General features: G+C 32.9%; 3 protein-coding genes across 5 annotated transcripts; 2 read left to right on the top strand and 1 right to left on the bottom strand.

Moving 5' to 3' along the window:
• Positions 1–84: 84 nt before the first annotated feature.
• Positions 85–5,016, bottom strand: LOC117913439 (methyltransferase-like protein 23). 3 transcript variants are annotated; one of them, XM_034828418.1, is made up of 8 exons: positions 4,633–5,015; positions 4,422–4,526; positions 4,114–4,200; positions 3,725–3,775; positions 3,337–3,430; positions 3,175–3,259; positions 2,865–3,043; positions 85–967 (listed from the first exon to the last, which is right to left on the bottom strand). In XM_034828418.1, exons 1-7 carry the CDS (start codon positions 4,762–4,764, stop codon positions 2,887–2,889), a joined length of 711 nt encoding a protein of 236 aa, XP_034684309.1. In that variant the 5' UTR covers positions 4,765–5,015; the 3' UTR covers positions 85–967; positions 2,865–2,886. The 3 variants fall into 3 exon arrangements, with proteins under 3 accessions (XP_034684309.1, XP_034684307.1, XP_034684310.1); XM_034828416.1 differs by lacking the exon at positions 85–967 and having other exon boundaries at positions 2,643–3,043; positions 4,633–5,014; XM_034828419.1 differs by lacking the exons at positions 85–967; positions 4,114–4,200 and having other exon boundaries at positions 2,643–3,043; positions 4,633–5,016.
• Positions 468–2,062, top strand: LOC117913438 (peroxidase 64-like). Its single transcript, XM_034828415.1, has 4 exons — positions 468–709; positions 802–990; positions 1,208–1,370; positions 1,462–2,062. The coding sequence occupies exons 1-4, from the start codon at positions 506–508 to the stop codon at positions 1,854–1,856; spliced, it is 951 nt and encodes a 316-aa protein (XP_034684306.1). The 5' UTR covers positions 468–505; the 3' UTR covers positions 1,857–2,062.
• Positions 5,017–6,738: 1,722 nt separating the features above from the next.
• On the top strand, positions 6,739–12,345 carry LOC117912044. The gene is made up of 5 exons (XM_034826470.1): positions 6,739–6,995; positions 8,800–8,918; positions 10,025–10,082; positions 10,220–10,297; positions 11,809–12,345. Exons 1-5 carry the CDS (start codon positions 6,809–6,811, stop codon positions 12,003–12,005), a joined length of 639 nt encoding a protein of 212 aa, XP_034682361.1. The 5' UTR covers positions 6,739–6,808; the 3' UTR covers positions 12,006–12,345.
• Positions 12,346–18,411: the final 6,066 nt, after the last annotated feature.

Raw genomic sequence — 18,411 nt, 5'->3', positions numbered from 1 at the left:
GCATTCTATCTTCTAGCGTTTCAAACATGACCTTAATAGCAAATGAGATAATACTAATACAACTATTGGCAGGACCACTTTCAATGCCTAAACATGGAAATAACTTATTCATTGAGTTTGCCATCATCACCTGGGGGTCAATTGGTACAAAGGGTCACTTGATTATGAACAACTTTAATTCAAGAGAAGAAAATTCCCAGACAGAATCATGCAAGGTGAAAATGCCTTTCATATTCTAATAGTTACTGAGGGTAGTGCAATGCATTTAGCACTCGAATCCATCATGAAAATCATGGCCAAGGCTTGAAGGACAAAAAGGGAGATGTGACATGGATTGACTTGAAGCAAGGATGCTTAAACAACACTACATTATCGAAATTCCTCCTTACCAAATTCACTATTATAACCATCATCATGACCCCTGCAGGATGCCTTTCCTCCTGTATAAATACCCTTCATATCTTTGTTTAGATTCAATACAAAGAGAGCTAAGAAAGGGCTTACCATGGCTGCCATTGCTGCATTGTTGAGCTCACTTCTCATTTTTTTGGCATCTCCACTAGGAAATGCACTGAGTTCGAACTACTACGACAAGACATGCCCAGATGTTGAGTCAACCGTCACAAATGCTGTCAGGCAGGCAGTGATGGCGGACAAAAAAGTCGCTCCTGCGCTGCTCCGAATGCATTTCCATGACTGCTTCATAAGGGTATGCACAAAATAGCAGTTTCTACATCAGAGTGATTTTGTGGTCATTTCCTTCAAACTGTTTTGACCTGCTTATTTCCCTTAATTTCGCAGGGCTGTGATGCTTCTGTCTTGTTGAATTCGGTAAACAAAAACACTGCAGAAAAAGACGGGCCAGCAAATGGTTCTTTGCATGCATTTTTTGTCATTGACAACGCAAAGAAAGCAGTAGAAGCATTGTGCCCTGGAGTGGTCTCCTGTGCTGATATTTTGGCTCTAGCTGCAAGGGATGCAGTTGTGCTAGTAAGTAATATACTAACAAGTAATACAAGTAAAATTTTGGGAAAGTAGAAATAACTAAAATCTTGCTCCCATGCAACCACAAAAAATTTTTTGACCCCATACAATACCAAGGAACACCGACTGTTTTTACAACTAAAACGACCAATAATAATGAGGGAAAGTAAACTCTTAACATGATCTACTTGAGCTATCTGAGGATATTTAATGCATCCTACAGGTAGGAGGTCCAACTTGGGAAGTTCCCAAAGGAAGAAAAGATGGAAGAATATCAAGAGCTAGTGAAACCAGTCAGCTGCCATCTCCAACCTTCAACATATCTCAACTAAAACAAAGCTTCTCTCAAAGAGGTCTATCCCTGGATGACCTAGTGGCTCTTTCAGGTAAATAAGCAACCGCTCATCTGGCCTTGTTGTGTCATTTTCTCCTACTTACATCACAAAAATGACAATGGTAGCCTTCACCCATCTGTAGGAGGGCATACTCTCGGATTTGCCCACTGTTCATCCTTCCAGAGCAGGATTCACAACTTCAATGCCACACATGACATCGACCCTACGATGCATCCATCCTTTGCAGCGAGCTTAAGGAGTGTTTGTCCAAAGAAGAATAGTGTCAAGAATGCTGGAGCCACCATGGACCCTTCTCCAACAACTTTTGACAACACTTACTACAAGCTAATTCTCCAGGGGAGAAGCCTGTTTTCCTCTGATGAAGCTTTGCTCACTTTTCCAAAGACCAAAAATTTGGTTTCTAAGTTTGCAACCTCAAAAGAAACTTTCTCAAAGGCATTTGTTAACTCTATCATCAAGATGAGCAGCATTACTGGTGGACAAGAGATCAGGAAGGACTGCAGGGTGGTAAATTAAGGGACACACAACTCCATTTAAAGCTTAGTCGGTTATAAGCTATGTTAGCTGGACAATCCATCAAATGGGTTGTTCTTCTTCTGCTATGGTAAAAATAAGTATGGGAACGTCTGTTTTGATTTCAGATCAGCAAAGTTGATAATTATCTTGTTGCAACAGAATTGAAATATTACAATATACAATAGTTCTAGTTTTTTACTTTTAAATTGCAGGATATGCTACATACTGATCTTTTATGAGCAAATTGAGCCAGGTGGATGGATAGGGAGCTGGCCTCTGTTAATGGAATTGACAAAACCTGATTAGGCTGACACTGTTGTCCCTGCCACTGAAAGTAGAACAGCTAGGTTCAAGAGCCAACAGAATTCCCACCTCAGAGAATTTGGTAGTTACACTCAATACAGAAGAAGTGCCAGAAACTTATGTCAGCTTAGGAGCTTGATCAGTCACTAGTGTATAGTGATGCTCTTAAAGCTATAGTTGAAACATAGAAAGCAAGACGAATCTCTGTGGTTAACCAAGTTCAACTCAAATCTTGACAGATACAGAAGGGAGCTGACCCATCCATTTAAATGTTCCACTTAGATAATAGAAAATACCATTCCAAGCAACCAAAATTTTCCCATCTCATTAATAAAGTTCATTAAGTTAGACAAAGACTAACAACAATTCAACCGGTTTAATAAAACAAGAGTATCAATATAAAGATCCATAAAGCAGTAATGTAATAATTCTATGGGCATGTTATCTCCCAACTTCAAGGTAAGTTCTTTAAAAGCACTAACATAATTGGAATAATATTAACTCTATAATTGCTGAATTTCAATGTCCCTCCACAAGCCACTGTGTTGGGAAAATTATTGCCTCTCTCAAACTAATATGACCAAAAGAAGTCCATAAACATTATACTCATATAAATGAACTGGAGTAAACAGTCTTCTTGCCATTAAGGAAGAAAGCATGAAAAGCGAGAAGGTAAGCCAGACTGGCTATAAAACTCAAACCTACCTACAACTGATATCACCAGTATTTACTTCACTGGTTCACAATTTAGTACAATCTCAGCCAATTGAATACTACCACTCAGCCCAGATGCCTTGTCAGATGGCATGAAAGAAAAGCCATCAAGAAGCTTCACACACTTCAATCCCCATTTCACCATCAAGAACTCAATAAGATGATGCCCACTGCACAAGATAAAAAGTAAAAGCAAAAGATAATACAGAAAATGAAATAATATTGTTAGGGAAACACGCATGGCACAAATGCAAAGCTTTGGGATAAAATGCATCCTGATCCAAAGCAGGTGAGACGTTACCTTCGATTGTGATAGGTTGTTATAAAGACTGATCCCAGAGTATTTTGAAGAAGGAATGTCACAGTCGCAAAAAGATCATCAAAGGCTAACCACCAGAACATGTGTCAACATTATACCTTAGTTTATTGATAGAGAGAAACAGACAAGTACAGCAAATCCTACCATTTGTGTCATAGAATACATCAGCTCCGAGAATAATTTTTGGCTTTAAATTGAATACAGCTGCATCCCACATTCCCCATGTAAGTCCTAGTACCTACAAGATAGTAGTAATCCACCGAAAAAACAACTTAAGGTGCAACTTGGGAATGAAGGTGAAACATTATTTCAACGTCATGCTTGTAGATGATGTGCAAATGAGGAATAGGGCATGCCTTGTCAAGCACCATATAGGCCCAAGCCAAGGATCTGTACCAAATGAACAATTATGATTGACCGTTTTCTTTTGAACAACCAATGAAATAAAAGGTTGGATGCCCTCTTCCAAATAAATGCATCATGTGAACAGGCAGGGAGTGTAAATGTGACGATAATGAGAACGGATTTTTACCTCACACTTCAGTTCATTTAGATCACAAACCCTTCTCATGTTATCCAACACCTGTAAATCAAAGATGATGGAGCTGTAAGAAATCACTAGCAGAAATGTTAAAAAGGGCAAAAAGCAACAAGCTTCACAGTTTAATTAATGGCAGCCCTATTCTTAGGCTTGGCCAAGAGACCTTTCATCAAACAGTCATATTGGAAGCAATCACCATAATCATCAAAACATTCATATAAACAAGAGATGTCGCCAATTACTGAAATCCCAAAATAACAACTTTTCAACCTAGTGTAAAGCAAAGTACCGCCATACTGGAATCCCCGCATTGAACTGATCCAAAGGTCAAGCAATAATCTGAATTCCAGTTAAATCAAAGCATTATTATTATCTAATACCTCTAATCTGACAGCATTATCGGTAAGTGTGACATCTGAACCCAGTTTTGCCGCAACCAACCCCGGCAAAGAAGTCCCGGCACCAAGCTACAAATTATATTCTATAATCAAAAACATGAAATTCTCCTGAAAACAGCTATTCATAAAATGCATGAAGACAGCATTACATCCAACTTTTGATTGTAATTGAACATCTAAAATTACTCAAATTACAAAAATCAAAATAGTAATGACAATCAAGTCTCATTAGAATGAATGAACCAGAACCAACACACAAAAATTAATTCATTGAAAAACGGAGTTCAAACCTCAACCACACTGGCTCCTAAAAAGCGCGATCTCTGTTGCCAAACATACTCTGCCAGAACAACACTGCAAGGCCATACGAAGAGCCCATAGTCTTCTTTCATACTCTGTCGAGTCTCGTCATAACGCAGAAAGAGTACAAATTTTAGGCTTCAAAATTAGGGTTTAAGCAAAAATTAGCAGTAAATGTTTGAATTGTGAGCTAAGGAGCACCTCGATGATGGTGATGGAGAATGCATCGCTGGAATCCCTTGCGTTCCCGAAATGGTGCCGAGATGTCGTCGTCATATGCTGATCAGACTGCGACGATGCACCGGCCGGTTCGTCTTCGTCGCTGCCTTCCATTTCGATAGCGGATACCCGATACCTCAAATTTCGTTTTTGCTTAACTCGCTCGCACCCGATCTGAGCTTCATTATGACTCCCATTAAATTGGGCTCAAATATTTTTTGTTTCTAAATGAATTTTGAGTGATAGCGATCATCCATAGAGGAGAGGAAATGATTCCTACACCCAAACTGGATCTCCTAAAAATACGAAGGTAGATATGAAAATCTTTGTCTTGGGAAAAACTATATGCTAAAAGCTTTGTGTTGGGAAAGATGAGAAGAAATAATTGGTAGCAATTAATTGAAGGTTTTTTCAATTTATTGGTAAAAAAAATATTATTTTAATTACTTTAATAATTTAATTTATGTTTATAGAGAGTTTTTTAGTTGAGTGAAATCAAGAAATGAGGTTGGACGGAGACTTTTGTTATAGAGCATGATTATACATTCCCGAACCAAATTTTACATGTTTAAATTTTTAGGAAAATCAACGGTTTAATTACTAATATCAAAGCCTTGATTGAAAAAATATTTGACTCAGTCTTGATTGAAGATACCTAGAATAATTTTGGTTGAGGATGTTCCCGATAATCTTATTTAAGATTTCAAAAGGAGCAAAACGATTAGAATATAAAAAAAAATTAGTTGAAGTAGAGTCAAACAAGAAGATTGTGGTGACCATAACATGGTGCATGAAATGAAATAGTGGCATACCAGGTGAGCGACACTTACAAGGAAATGCAGATTATGGAGAGATCGAATATTGAGTTCATGAAATTTAATTCAAGATAAAGATTGTTGGGGAGGTATTTCAAATTCCTATTTTGGAATATGTTTATTTTTGTAAAAACAATATATATAGAATATTTCATACGTTTATAATATGTGATTGTAATTAGGAATAAAGTATGTTGGTGAAAATATTTTTATAAATATAGTACCTAATAAAAGTAACTTATAAGAGAAATAAAATAGAGATGTGAAAAAGAGTAAGAGACAACGATGAAGCAATAAGGTATAATGTGAGAAAAAAGTGAAAGAAACACTTAGTGAAGTAAACGGACTTATGGTTCATAATAAATATAAACAAATGACTCAAAAGTTGTATGTATTTTTTACCATTTAAAATATTTTTTTCATATAATAAAATGTTTTCTCTTATTAGAGTGCATGATTAATGTGCCTAAAAGCTTTTAAGATTTGGATCCATAACTTATATTATGAGCTTTAACAATTTTCATATTAAAAGTTTAACAAAAATATATGAGAAATAAATAAATGAATAAAGTAAAGAAAAAATAAAAATAGATTTAAATTATATTTTTATATAATTTTAAACTCATTTCATTTATTTTGATCATTGTACAAAAAATTAATTTAAAATATATAAACCTTCAATTAATTTTAATCATATTTTATATTTTTATAAATTTCTATAGAAAACTAAAACATGATAGTCATTTTTCTTTTAATATTTTTAGTCTTTGATACTTTCTAACTGGAACATGGCAGGAGCATAAGGATTTCTTTTCAAGGAATATACCATAATTTATTTTTATTTTTATTTTTTTAATAAAAGCATGAAATATAATTCAAATTAGTTAAAATTTATTTATTTTAAAATTGTTTAATTATTATATAAAAGAACTTAAATAAAAAAATAAGTTTGAAGAAAATATAAAAATCGATAAAATATCGATAATATCGATCAAATATTAAAAAATATTTGTTGATTTCGTGGATAGGAAGTATCCGATATAACCGTTATCATAATTATAATAATTGATAAATTATATAAATTTCATATTTAGGATATCGTAAATAAAATCCAACGCCATCTTCGAGATTTTGAGCCCAACCCGATGAATAATAATCAAGGCAACAGAGCGTGGCAGCAGGTGGGCCCAGGCGTCGAATAAATAGCAACAGCGCTTTACACACGTCGCGCCCAAACAATTATTATTATTATTATTATTATTATTATTTCTATCTCTCACTTCGCTTCACTTGCCTTCTCGTGCCTTCTCCATTTCCCCCAATCTCACTACAATCTAACTCCGATGGCCTTCGCTCACCATCTGCTTACCCGTCCTCCCAAAATCTCCATTCTCCCTTCTTCTTCTTCTTCCTCCTCCTCATCTTCTCCTTCTATCTTTTCGCTACCTCTCTCTTCATCTTCTTCTCCTCTCTGCTCCAAAACTAGCAAGCTATCTATTTTTCCCGGACTCCTCAAACTCGGCCACAGAGGTAATTGGCTTATTTATCCCCGTGAAATTACTCGATTTTGAGTGGATTTCTGTGTTTTTTTTGCTACTGCGTTTGGGTTCTTGTAATGGTATCTATTTCCGCGAATGAAGCAGGATAGGTTCGTGTTTTTATTTATTTATTTGGAGAGTTTTGAGGATTGAAGGAAAGTATAGATTTCGACTGACAGTTCAGGGTTTTTATGAGAGAATCTGTGATTTCAAAGTTTGGAAAATTGCAGTTCCTGAGTGTGGGCAAATGGAGAACTTAGATGGGGTTACTTCAGGATTATTAGGTTTGAATTCGTTGGAAAGTTTGTAGTCAACATAGTCCAGCGGTTAAGTTGAAATTCTTCTATGAAATCGAAATCTTAGGGACAGTAATATGGATGCATGTGCAATCAAGGATTATGGAATGGGTATTGGCTTTATTATGGAGGTAGGAACATGTTAGCCTAAATAAGGATGGGGAAGTGAGAAATGAACCGTAGGATCATCCAGGAAAAACTCTCAATTGCATTTCTGAATTCTGTTCCTAGTAGCAGTAGGAAATTTGCATATCTTTCTGGTCATATGAGAAACCAAGGAAAATTAAGCTTAAAGTTGATTGTGACCAATATAAGATATTTAACATTTTTGTCAACAGCCCTGAAACTATTTCAATGGAGAGTATGCTGTCTCTCAATTGGAAATTGGAAATTTTTGGTTAGTTTTATGCATTTCTTTTCTTTTACCTGGAACACCGGGTTCAAAATTATTCTAAACAAAAAAATGATTAAAGAAAATCTTTATGGCTATGTTTGGTTCCATGAAAGTACCCAGAAAGAAAAAAAATGTAAAAGAAAGTTGTCTTATCATATTTAGTTTTATTATGAAAAATATGAAAGAAAATCAATTATAACTAAAATTAGTTAGAAATTTATTCAAATTATTTAACATTTATATAGAAATAAAATAGGTGAAATGAATTTGAAGTACCATATCAAAACAATTTATTGGCTTGATTACTTGTAAAACTAAATAAATAAATAAAATTAATTTATAGACTTTAAATCTATTTTTGTTTTCCTTCACTTTTATTTTTCTTTTGCTTTTCTTTGTTATTTTCTTTCCTTTGCATTTTCTCTCAAATTTTCTGGGAACCAAACATAACTTATGTGTTTCCATTCTTCCATTCATTTCTAAGAAGTTTGTCTGTGGGTTAATTTGTTACTATAACTACCTTAAATGTTTGGCTTTGCATGTGGGAACTGGGTTATCCAAATGCCTCGAACTTTGAGGAAGTATGTGGTTGAACTGCCAAGAAAAATCACCAGTGATGTCATTAGTTGTACAGTATGTAGAAGAATGGGTAAAGCATCCAGACAGTGTCATAATCATTAATAGTGTATAAAGTCCATGCATCCCTAATGACTAATAAGTTACAATTTGAACACCTTCTTCACGAAGGGCCCAACAACATTTCCCGCTAGCTACCCTTATTAATCTTACGCTAACTCTTTATTATTTAAAATTTTTAAACAATTTTTTTTTCCTTTGTTTATGTTGCTTGATATTATTTGTGTACTTTGTTGTTTTACTTATGCACACTATTTGTTCGTCCTTATTATTATCATTTCAAACTATTTTTTGATTTGTTGAGGACTAGAAGTTTTCAGTCTGTTTTCATTTCACTATGGTTTGTGACTAAATGTTGTACTCACCATGTCTACTTCCGGGTGCTCTTCTCTAGGCACTCTTGATACAATTGCTTTTACCCATAAAAGAAAAATGGTTTGTGACTAAATGTGTTTGCTTCAATTGTCCAGCTAAGTCTAAACCGCAAGACTCTGAAGTCAATTTAGCTGCAGAGGCCTTCTCTAGTTTCAAGCACCTGCTTCTGCCAGTCACAGACCGGAATCCATATCTTTCTGAGGGGACAAGACAGGTGACCTTTCTTTAAACCTGTTAAATTTTTGCTAGATTTTTTTGTAACTTGATCAAAGCATCATTTTGCCCATGTGAGCTATTTGACCTTGGGGGAATTTCTATCTTTGCATTATGGTCCATTGATTCTTCAGGATTTAGAAAGGTTTGGTGTTGATTTTCTGGCGCATATCAATACAGGTCATCAGGGTGGTTCTGTATTGATTTTATTAGCCATACTGATATCTATGTAATTATGATATTTATCATCCAGATTTTGGTGCTTTATTCTTTATCTCCGTAATCCTTAGGATAAGAGGTAGTGTACCCCAATGGCGATGTTTAACCATGTATGATACAGTAATGCAAACTGATCTTGGGAATTATGGATTCTGGGCACAGGTTTGGGAAGTTGTAGTCATTGTATCTGGTGTGGAGTCCTGAGTTGTCAGGTTTAATTCTTACCTAAGAGATCCTTTATGTGGGTTTTGTATGAGCCTATTCTCTTGTATTTAACCTGTATCATTCATGTCTCATTCTGAACCAAATAGTTTATGCTGCAGCAAATCTATTGTTGGAAAGTGTCTTGAATTCCTTTTTGGTATATATTCTTTTTGATAAAAGAACATATTATAAAATATTTTATATATTGACAATTTCTTCTGGAAATAGGTTTTCTTATAGAATAAAAGAAAGTTATTAGGAATATCTCTATAAATATTTTAAATCACAAAAGAAAAAGTTTTGAGATGGAGACAGGCATGTAAAGTCTATACTGAGCATTAAGGAACAATGACTCCTCAGAGTGAGGATTTCCTCTATAGTACTTTGTATGGTATTAATAGAATGGTTCTCTCTCATCCATAGATGTAAGAATGGTTCTCTATAATTGTGTTCTTGCATTAAATGTTAGCATTAAACCTTATACCCACATAACATGTTTACTTAGAGAACTAATTATATCTTAGTGCCCTTGTAATGAAAATAGGAGAGCAAAGTTCTGAAACTATGGATTATAGTAAAACAGTACTTTTTCTAACTGCTTTAAGCTCCTTGGAGGGTGGATATCTTGACTCAGTTTGTATTTCTTTAGCCATTTGCTCATTCTTGATTCTAATTTTATAACAGGCTGCAGCTACAACTGCTGCTTTAGCAAAGAAGTACGGGGCTGACATCACAGTTGTCGGTATGTGTGCCACCATTATTCATACAACATAGATGCTAGCATTGGAACCTAAGCAGTAGAGGCACCGTTTTCTTCCCTGTTACAGACTCTTTTTAGTGCAAGAATTGAAGGAATATAGAACTTTATGTTCTTTGCAGTGATTGATGAAAAGCAGAAAGAGTCTATCCCGGAGCATGACACCCAACTCTCTAGCATCCGCTGGCATCTGTCAGAAGGTTTGTATAGTTTGCATTATGCCATGCACTAAAAGGACACATTAGTACGAGCTTTAGTCCAAAAATGCCTCAAAGGGGCCCTCTACTACATTTTTTGTGGAGCCAGCCTCTTTTTTTTTTTTTTTTTCTGTACAATAAAAATACATTTTTACCCATATATATGAAATGAAAAAAATTTGAAAAATGCATCTGGGTACTGCATTTCAATGATTGCTTTTTCAACATCTTCAGTCTCTATTTAATATCACGGCTGCATTTTTAAACTTTTCAATAGCTTTATTTTATTTTTCATTCTTGTAGCTGTTTTATGTATATTTTTTGAGATGAAAAATATTAAAAACGCATTTGGGAACTGCGTTTTTTTATGAATTATCTTTGTTTATAGTTTTGTCATATTTATCCTATCTTATTTTTGCAATTTCTTTATCTTATCCTAATAAAAATAGTTTTTCATCTTCTTTTATCTTAAAAAATTTAATTTTTTTTAATACTTTAATTTTATTAACCAGTTTTTTAAAATTATTAAATTTTCAATGTAAGGTTCTTAAGAATCCAAATGGGCATAGGATTAATTCATTTTTATTTTTAATTTTTTTCGTTGAAACTAATAATATAAGAAATCAAACTGGCATTTGTGTTCTATTCATTGAGCTAATAAACAGTTATTGATTTAAAAAAAAATGTTTATAAAATGGGGGATGTTTTTATTGTAGCACAGACGAATATGGCACATGTCATATTGGCAGGGCCATCCTATGTGGCCATGCATTGTGGGTAGAGCAGTCCTATGTGTCCAAAAACATAATAGATGAAATGAGGCAGTAGATAAGATGATTTCTTTTGGAGAGGGGGGGTTGTGTTTGCAGATTCTTTGGGCCAAGGCTTCTACTATGGTCCTGTACTGAGGAACTTAAGGCACAAAGCCTTCCAGATGTGCTTTATGTATAGGCATTTTTCACAAAAATAGGTGCAGATACTAAATGAAGAATGAAAAGCGGAATTTGCATGTTAGGATTTTGAAGTTCCAGATTTAGCATGTCATGTATGATGCATTTGCCATGATTTGTTAGTCAGTTTATCAATTTAGATTATTCATTTATGTAAAGTATCTTTGATGAACAAAAATTGCATGAATCCAGCACTCATAACCATGTGAGAGGAATAATAGTTATACTTCAATGGTCTTTAACCCTAAATTATCAGTTCTAGCGCTCAAGTATCTTTATTATTCCGATTCTATGTAAAAAAAAAAAAAGCAACACCTTCTTCCTTCTTTGGGCTTGTAAGTAGCCCTTCTTAGCTAATGGTTGTTTTCACGCAACGTATTGATCGTATGTATTGTATGCCTGTGGTGTGCTAAAAAGTTGTGTGTATATCATATAAAGATAAATGGGCATTTGTAGGGTTTTTCCGGTTATGGTTTATGATAATTCAATCTCTTCTTCCCTGGTTTTTACCTGTTTCTCTATCACTTGTCTGATTGTTCTTTAACTCCTACAAAAAAATGATAGGTGGATTCCAGGAATTCAGGGTGCTAGAGCGACTGGGAGAGGGGAGCAGCAAGCCAACAGCCATTATTGGAGAAGTTGCAGATGACCTGAATTTGGATTTAGTAGTTTTAAGCATGGAAGCCATTCATTCCAAGCATGTGGATGCAAACCTGCTTGCTGAGTTCATTCCCTGCCCTGTTTTGCTTTTGCCCTTATAAAATTCCTGTCCCTGCTCTTTCCAAAACCAACTCAGGGGCTGCACCTTGGCTGTATAAATGCGGAGATGTCCTTAGACAGACTTTGTGAATTGTCCCTCCTTTTCAGTTTTTGTTCTATGCCTATTTAGGTTTCATTATGGTGAATTTCTTCTCTTGAAATGACTCTTTAAGTGTCCTGCAAATGGGCAGTATGCCTTCTGAATTGGATCAGGTTTTGGAGTGGCAAAAATGCAGGGTCGGGAAAATGTTTATTGAACTTAACGAAATTAGCCTAGTTTCTGAAATTGTGTTGGAGATTTTCTCCCCCCAGTAATGTCTAAAATTTATTCCTTCTTTTCAATCTGCCATCTCAAGTTAGACATTAGCACCATCAGATACCCAAAAAAAATACAGTATGACAGCACTGCAAGAGCCATAACTCCGTCTTTCCTTCTCTCCAATGGGAATGTTGCAGGATACTTTTTTCTATGGTAACTGGGATGTGCACTTTAAGATTATGGCTATGTCATGTCAATCTCACAAAACCCTACTCCGGGATGCATCTGCATTAACTACCTGCTCAAACACCCAATTCACAGAACTCTCTCCGACGCAAAAGTGAAAGGAGGAAAACCTGTCTAAGGTGTGTAGAGAGCAGAGTATAGCCTCCCTGAGCCCACCTTTCACTGCCAAACACTGCTCAGTTTCATCTCTGCAGCAAAGAAGACAAGTCTGTTATGCAGCTCTAGGAAGGGAGGTAGGACTAGGACCAGACCGAATCTAAGGGTAAATTTCTTAAGAGAAATTTAATGCCACCACCTATCTGCTTTCCACACATTCCATTACTTAAAGTGTGCTGCTTCCCCCACTTCTCACTTGGAATCACTCTCTGAGAGAGGGGGAGGGAGCTTTGGTTTTATAAGATGAAGGCTGAAATGACCATGGGCGTGGAAGAAAAGAGGGAGACCAAGAGGAGGCGTTTGAAATGTGAGCCCATTGTATATGGTCCTCCTCTTCATCATCTCCATAATCCTTGATGACTGAATGGCTTCTCTGTTTATTACAACATGGGCTTGTCAACCTGAAAAGAGAGCTCTCTTTCCATATATCCAAAGCAAATGCATCAATGATTCTCTCCCTTTTTTTTTTCTCTTTTGTTTTGGTATTTTGTAAGAAGAACAATGTATAAAGGCCATTGCCCATTTTGCAACTGGAGGTTCTGGTCTTCTTTCTCTTCCGTTCCTTTATATTTCCTCTAGCCTGCTTCTCCTCCTTCGACATACTCCATTAGAAAAAGTTGATTTTGGTTTGTTTCTCAATGTGTCTCTTTTCTTTGGTGCGAATGAGAATCACTTCTTCTGTATACTTGTCTATGAGGCCTTTATGGCCCGGCCCAAACAACAATCTGATAAAAGGTTCTGGGCCTCCAGTCCATGGAAGAAAAAGTTGGATTCTTTGATGGAAAGGAAGAAGAAAGGAAGCAAACACTTTCCCTTTTTTCCCCCTTCCAAAATGTCCCTTTCAATGGGCCCTTAGACAACCTCAGAAGATTCCTGTTGCCTTCCTGGTTAAGATTTTTAATAAAATAAAAATAGGAAAGATAATGTTTGAAATTTGGGTCTTTTCCACAAAATAATTAGGAAAAAGGAATTGGAAGATGGGCATTTGACATTCATGGGCGGATTCCTCAACAATAATTAAAAAACCAGGTCCATTGAATTGTATATTCTAAGTAGAGACCCCCACTTGGCCCTTTACTTTTTACTATTGTATTCATTTTGTTCATAATATTTTTGACTTGGAGATGGTAGGTTGAGGTATTTGAAAGAAGGCCTCAAAAGAATTTAATTAAGGATTTTTTTTACCCTTTTCAATACCACTACAAGGATGGTGGGATGACGATAAACAATAGTGAAAAACTTATTCCTTGCTTTTTCAAATTGGGATGATATTTATTTATTTATTTTTTAGAGGACTGTTTGGATTGACTTTTGGAAATAAAAAAAGACATTTTTTAAAGCCTGAAATGAGCTTATGCCTATGTTTAGTAATTTTGGTATGAGAGGTTTTTTGCTTAAAAAATAGTGGTTAAGTACACTTTATCCAAATCCTTCTGCATCATTTACACTATCTACTCTTATATTTAAAATCCATTACTGCCCCTTAATTTGTTAAAGAGTAATATTTTCCTTGCAAAGGTGAATGAGTAATTAATTAAATGAAGAAATAAGTTTAAATCAAGAAAAACATATGTTATTTAAGTTTAAAATTAACACATTTTTATAATTGTATGTCAAAATTATGAATAATCATATAAATATTTATCTAAAATAAAAATTAGTGGTTACAATATTTCAAAATGCAAGAGAGAAAATACTCCGACCCAAAAGACTTCTAGTCTTGATGGGAAGTAAAGTTTTGGTGCATAAGGAAATAGAGTCCTAAAGCATGAGAACTCGAGATTGACTTCGAGTCTCGATGGGAAGCAAAGTCCTAATGCAAAAATTTCACTTCGAGATTGCTAATTTAAAATTTATATATATATATTTTTTAATTTATAGAGCATTTGCAAATAATGCTGAAGTTTTTAACAAGTTTATGAAAGACATCGGATTTCAAATGTTAGGTAGCAAGTGTAAAACAAGGAAAAATAAAAAAAATAAAAATTGAAGAGGTAAAAATGCATTTAACACAAATAGGGTTTTAATAGGATAGTAAGGAAAATATTACTTCTTGTAGATTATTATTAATATTATTATTTCTGCTTTATGCTTTCTTTAAAATATTAGCTTTAGTTTTTAAAATTCTAATCAAAGTAAATAATAATAATAATTAAAAAAAAAAAACTCAAAAGAAGGTTAAAGTATATTCAAATTAATATACTTGAACTAAAAAAAGAAGAAAATAAATGTGTTTTATATCTCAATTTAAAGATAAAAAAATTAAAATAAAGTAAAAGTAATTGTTAAAGCTCATTGGGTAACTTAAAGCCCAAGGGAGACTCTAAAAAAGGGAAAAGCTTATTGGATATCAAATATATATATGGTGTGAGTCATTTGTTTGAAAAAAAACCAAATGGGGGAGTCCAAAAAAAAGGCAAGTTCATATCACCCATTAATTTGATGGGGGTGTTTGCCTGCAATTAAGGAAACAAATGAGTTGGTTCTCACAAGACTCCTATGTTGTCTTGTTGTGCCTGGCCCCATTGGGTAGTCTGCAGTTTGCTCCATCCCTCAAACAGTAGCTTCCAATAAGAGAGCAAAAAAGACCCAGAGGATATGAATTTTGTATACTCCTTTGCCCAGGAGGGGGTTGCAGAGAAAGCCAACCCGTCTGCTTCACAATATTCTTGAGCCTGTTTGGCATTTGGTTTTTTTTAATTTTTTAATTTTTAATTTTTTAAATTTTGGCCTTTTTTTTTTTCTTTTTTTTTTGGGGGGCTGCAATGTTATGTCCCCTTCTGATTCTTTTTAATTTTAACCTCTGGACTTTGCAGAAAGTCCAATAATTTTAGCCCTCTCATTACGTCACCTCACTCCTTTGTAATAAAGCCAAGGTAACCTTCAAACAGGTCTTAAAATAGTGTTGAATAAAAGTTTTTGAGATGTTACTTTGGGTGGTTAGGATGATTTAGGTTGCGTTTGGTAATTGGCATCAAGAATCGGTCATTTTTTTTTTTTGGAATAAAAAATATGAAAATATGTTTGATTTTTCAAAAACAAGTTTTTGATAATTGTTTTGTTGTTTTTCGAACAAAAAAATTGAAAACACGTTTGAGTTTTGACATCTAGAAAACTGTTTTTTAAGTGTTGTTTTAAAAAATAATTATATAAATAATGTATAATGATTAAAAATAAAAAACTAGATATCATTTTTAAAAAAATATATTTAAAATATTAAAAATATGTTAAAAATATGTTAAAAATATTTCAGGTTTTAGACAAACTTTTGTTTTATAGAACATTAAAAAATAGTTTTCAAAAACTGTTCTTAAAAACTTTTTTTTTTTTTTAAAGTTACCTAACAAAGCTAAAGTGTTTGTTAAGAATATATTTTAGTAGTTTTAACGGTTTAGACTTGTTTATGAAGATTTACTTGAAAGAAAAATAAATATACGAGTATAAAAAATAATTGAAAATAAAATACTATAAAAAAAAATTATTTTTAAGAAACATTTTCAAACATTATTTTTCAAACTCTCCCACTAGACTTTTATTTTAAAAATATAAAATATCAAACAACTGTTTTGAAATCTGCTTTAAAATATAGCTCCAATCACATACTTAAATTTTTTGGTTGAATGAATGATTTCAATTGGGAAAGTCAAATTTGGGGTAGGTATGGGATTTTATTTTTAAACAATAATACCACTTTACATCAAAGATATATAAAATAAAATAATTTTATTTATTAATTATTTTTAAATATTTATAAACATTTAAAATACAAAAATTTATTTAAAAAACTTAGGGTTTGACAATTGTTTGCGAGAACAATTTATGTTTTTTAAAATAAAAAAATATGTTTAATAATTAAAAACTGTTTTTATTTTTATTTTTTGTTCTTAAAAGTATTTTCGAAAAACATCTTTTAGTTGTTTTATATTATTTTCATTTGTTTTTTGAGAGTTATTTTAAAAATAATTATACAAACATATATAATGATAAAAAATAAAGCATTGGATATAAAAATTATTTTAAAAACATATTAAAAAAAATATTAAAAACCGATTAAAAACATTATAGGTTCCAAACAGAATTTTGTTTTATAAAACATCACAGAACAATTTAAAAAAATTATATTTTAAAATCGTTTTTTAAAATAGTTACCAAATCGGCCTTAGGTTTTTTGTGTACTTTCATTATATTTTAACTTATTCAATTCATATATAGTTGCCTTCAAAAGTAGGTAAAAAATAATCTCAAAATAATAAAATAAAATTAATGGCATAGGGAGGGTGGGGCAGGGATGTATAAAAAAGGGGGGAGGAATTGAATGGTAGCTAAGATTCATGCATTACCAAGGCCAAGTCTAGGCATGAAAATGACTTGCAACCAATCAACACATCCCAAAGATAAAGATGAAAGGGACCATAAAGTGATGTGGGTTGTGGAGAAAACCAAAAGCAACAATTAATTCCATTCCAACCCTTTCAAAGTGTTTCCAAAAACATGTTTCACACCCTCCCATGTCATGAAACGTGTTGGAAGGTTTTGAGAAATGCTTTGAGAATGTTTGTGGAAGATTCCTTTTTATTGAGAACAAAATTATGATTTTTTTTTTCCTTTTTTGTTTTAATAGTTTTTTATTTTATAAATATTATAATTAGAAAATTGGTAAATTTATCTACTCAAATTTTTTATTCATCCACTTTTTTTTGTTTTTGTTTTTAAATAAATTTTGTTTATGAAATGACCAATATATATATATATATATATATATATATATATATATATATATATTAATTTTCTGAAAAAAGAAGATAATTATTAAATTTATGAAATTTTATTTATATAATTTGACACTTGCAAATAATAAAGTGCATAAAGTACTTACATTGAATAAAAAAGTGGGACAAGTGGGATTTTTGGTGGGAGGTTATTAAAGATGAAGAAGGCCAGCAAGGTCTATTAGTAATGTAATAGAATTAATATGTACAAAGTAAAAGCCTAGAATTAATATGTACAAAAGAGGGTCTCTAGGGGTTCTTCTTTTGGAGGAACCACCTTTTCCCAATGTAAGAAAGAAAAGTAAGGTTGTATTTGGTTGTAGAAAAATTTAAGGGAAAATATAAGAAAAAGAAAATAAAAAAGAAAAGTAGAAAGAAATAAAATGTGTAGGAAAAATAAAAATTAGATTTAAAATTAATAAATTATTTTTATTATGCTACTTGGAAACTTATTTCACATTTGTTTTCTCTCTTTTATGTAATAAATAAATAATTTAAAAATATATAAATCTTTAATTCATTTTAATTATATTTTATTTTATTTTTTCATATTTTCCATAGAGAAACCAAATATGAGAATTTTTTTTTTTAGAATTTTTTTTCTTTTCTACTTTCTGGAAACCAAACATAGCCTAAATGAATTGATAATGCCACAACATAGAAGTCGTTGCTCACAAAAAGAAGTTTGATTGCTTTAGAAGACATTTGAAGGATGAATAAAATGATAAATACAAACCTTTCCTTTCCTTTTCACAATTGATATAAGAAAACCACACTTCGATTTTAGGACTTAATTATCTAACAGACTAATGACTAATCAATCAAACTCTTCACTTATGGAAAGGTAGCCATTAATAGACCTCTATTTTTCACCAACAATGATTATGATTATTGAAAACCAAAATGACTTGGTTTTTAAACCCATTGATTATGATTTATGAGAAGTCATTCAAAATGGTTTTCATGTTAAAAAAAAAA

The sequence above is a fragment of the Vitis riparia genome, chromosome 4 (genome assembly GCF_004353265.1).
Source record: "Vitis riparia cultivar Riparia Gloire de Montpellier isolate 1030 chromosome 4, EGFV_Vit.rip_1.0, whole genome shotgun sequence".
NCBI lineage: Eukaryota > Viridiplantae > Streptophyta > Magnoliopsida > Vitales > Vitaceae > Vitis > Vitis riparia.
This window is presented reverse-complemented; position numbering and strand designations above follow the sequence as displayed.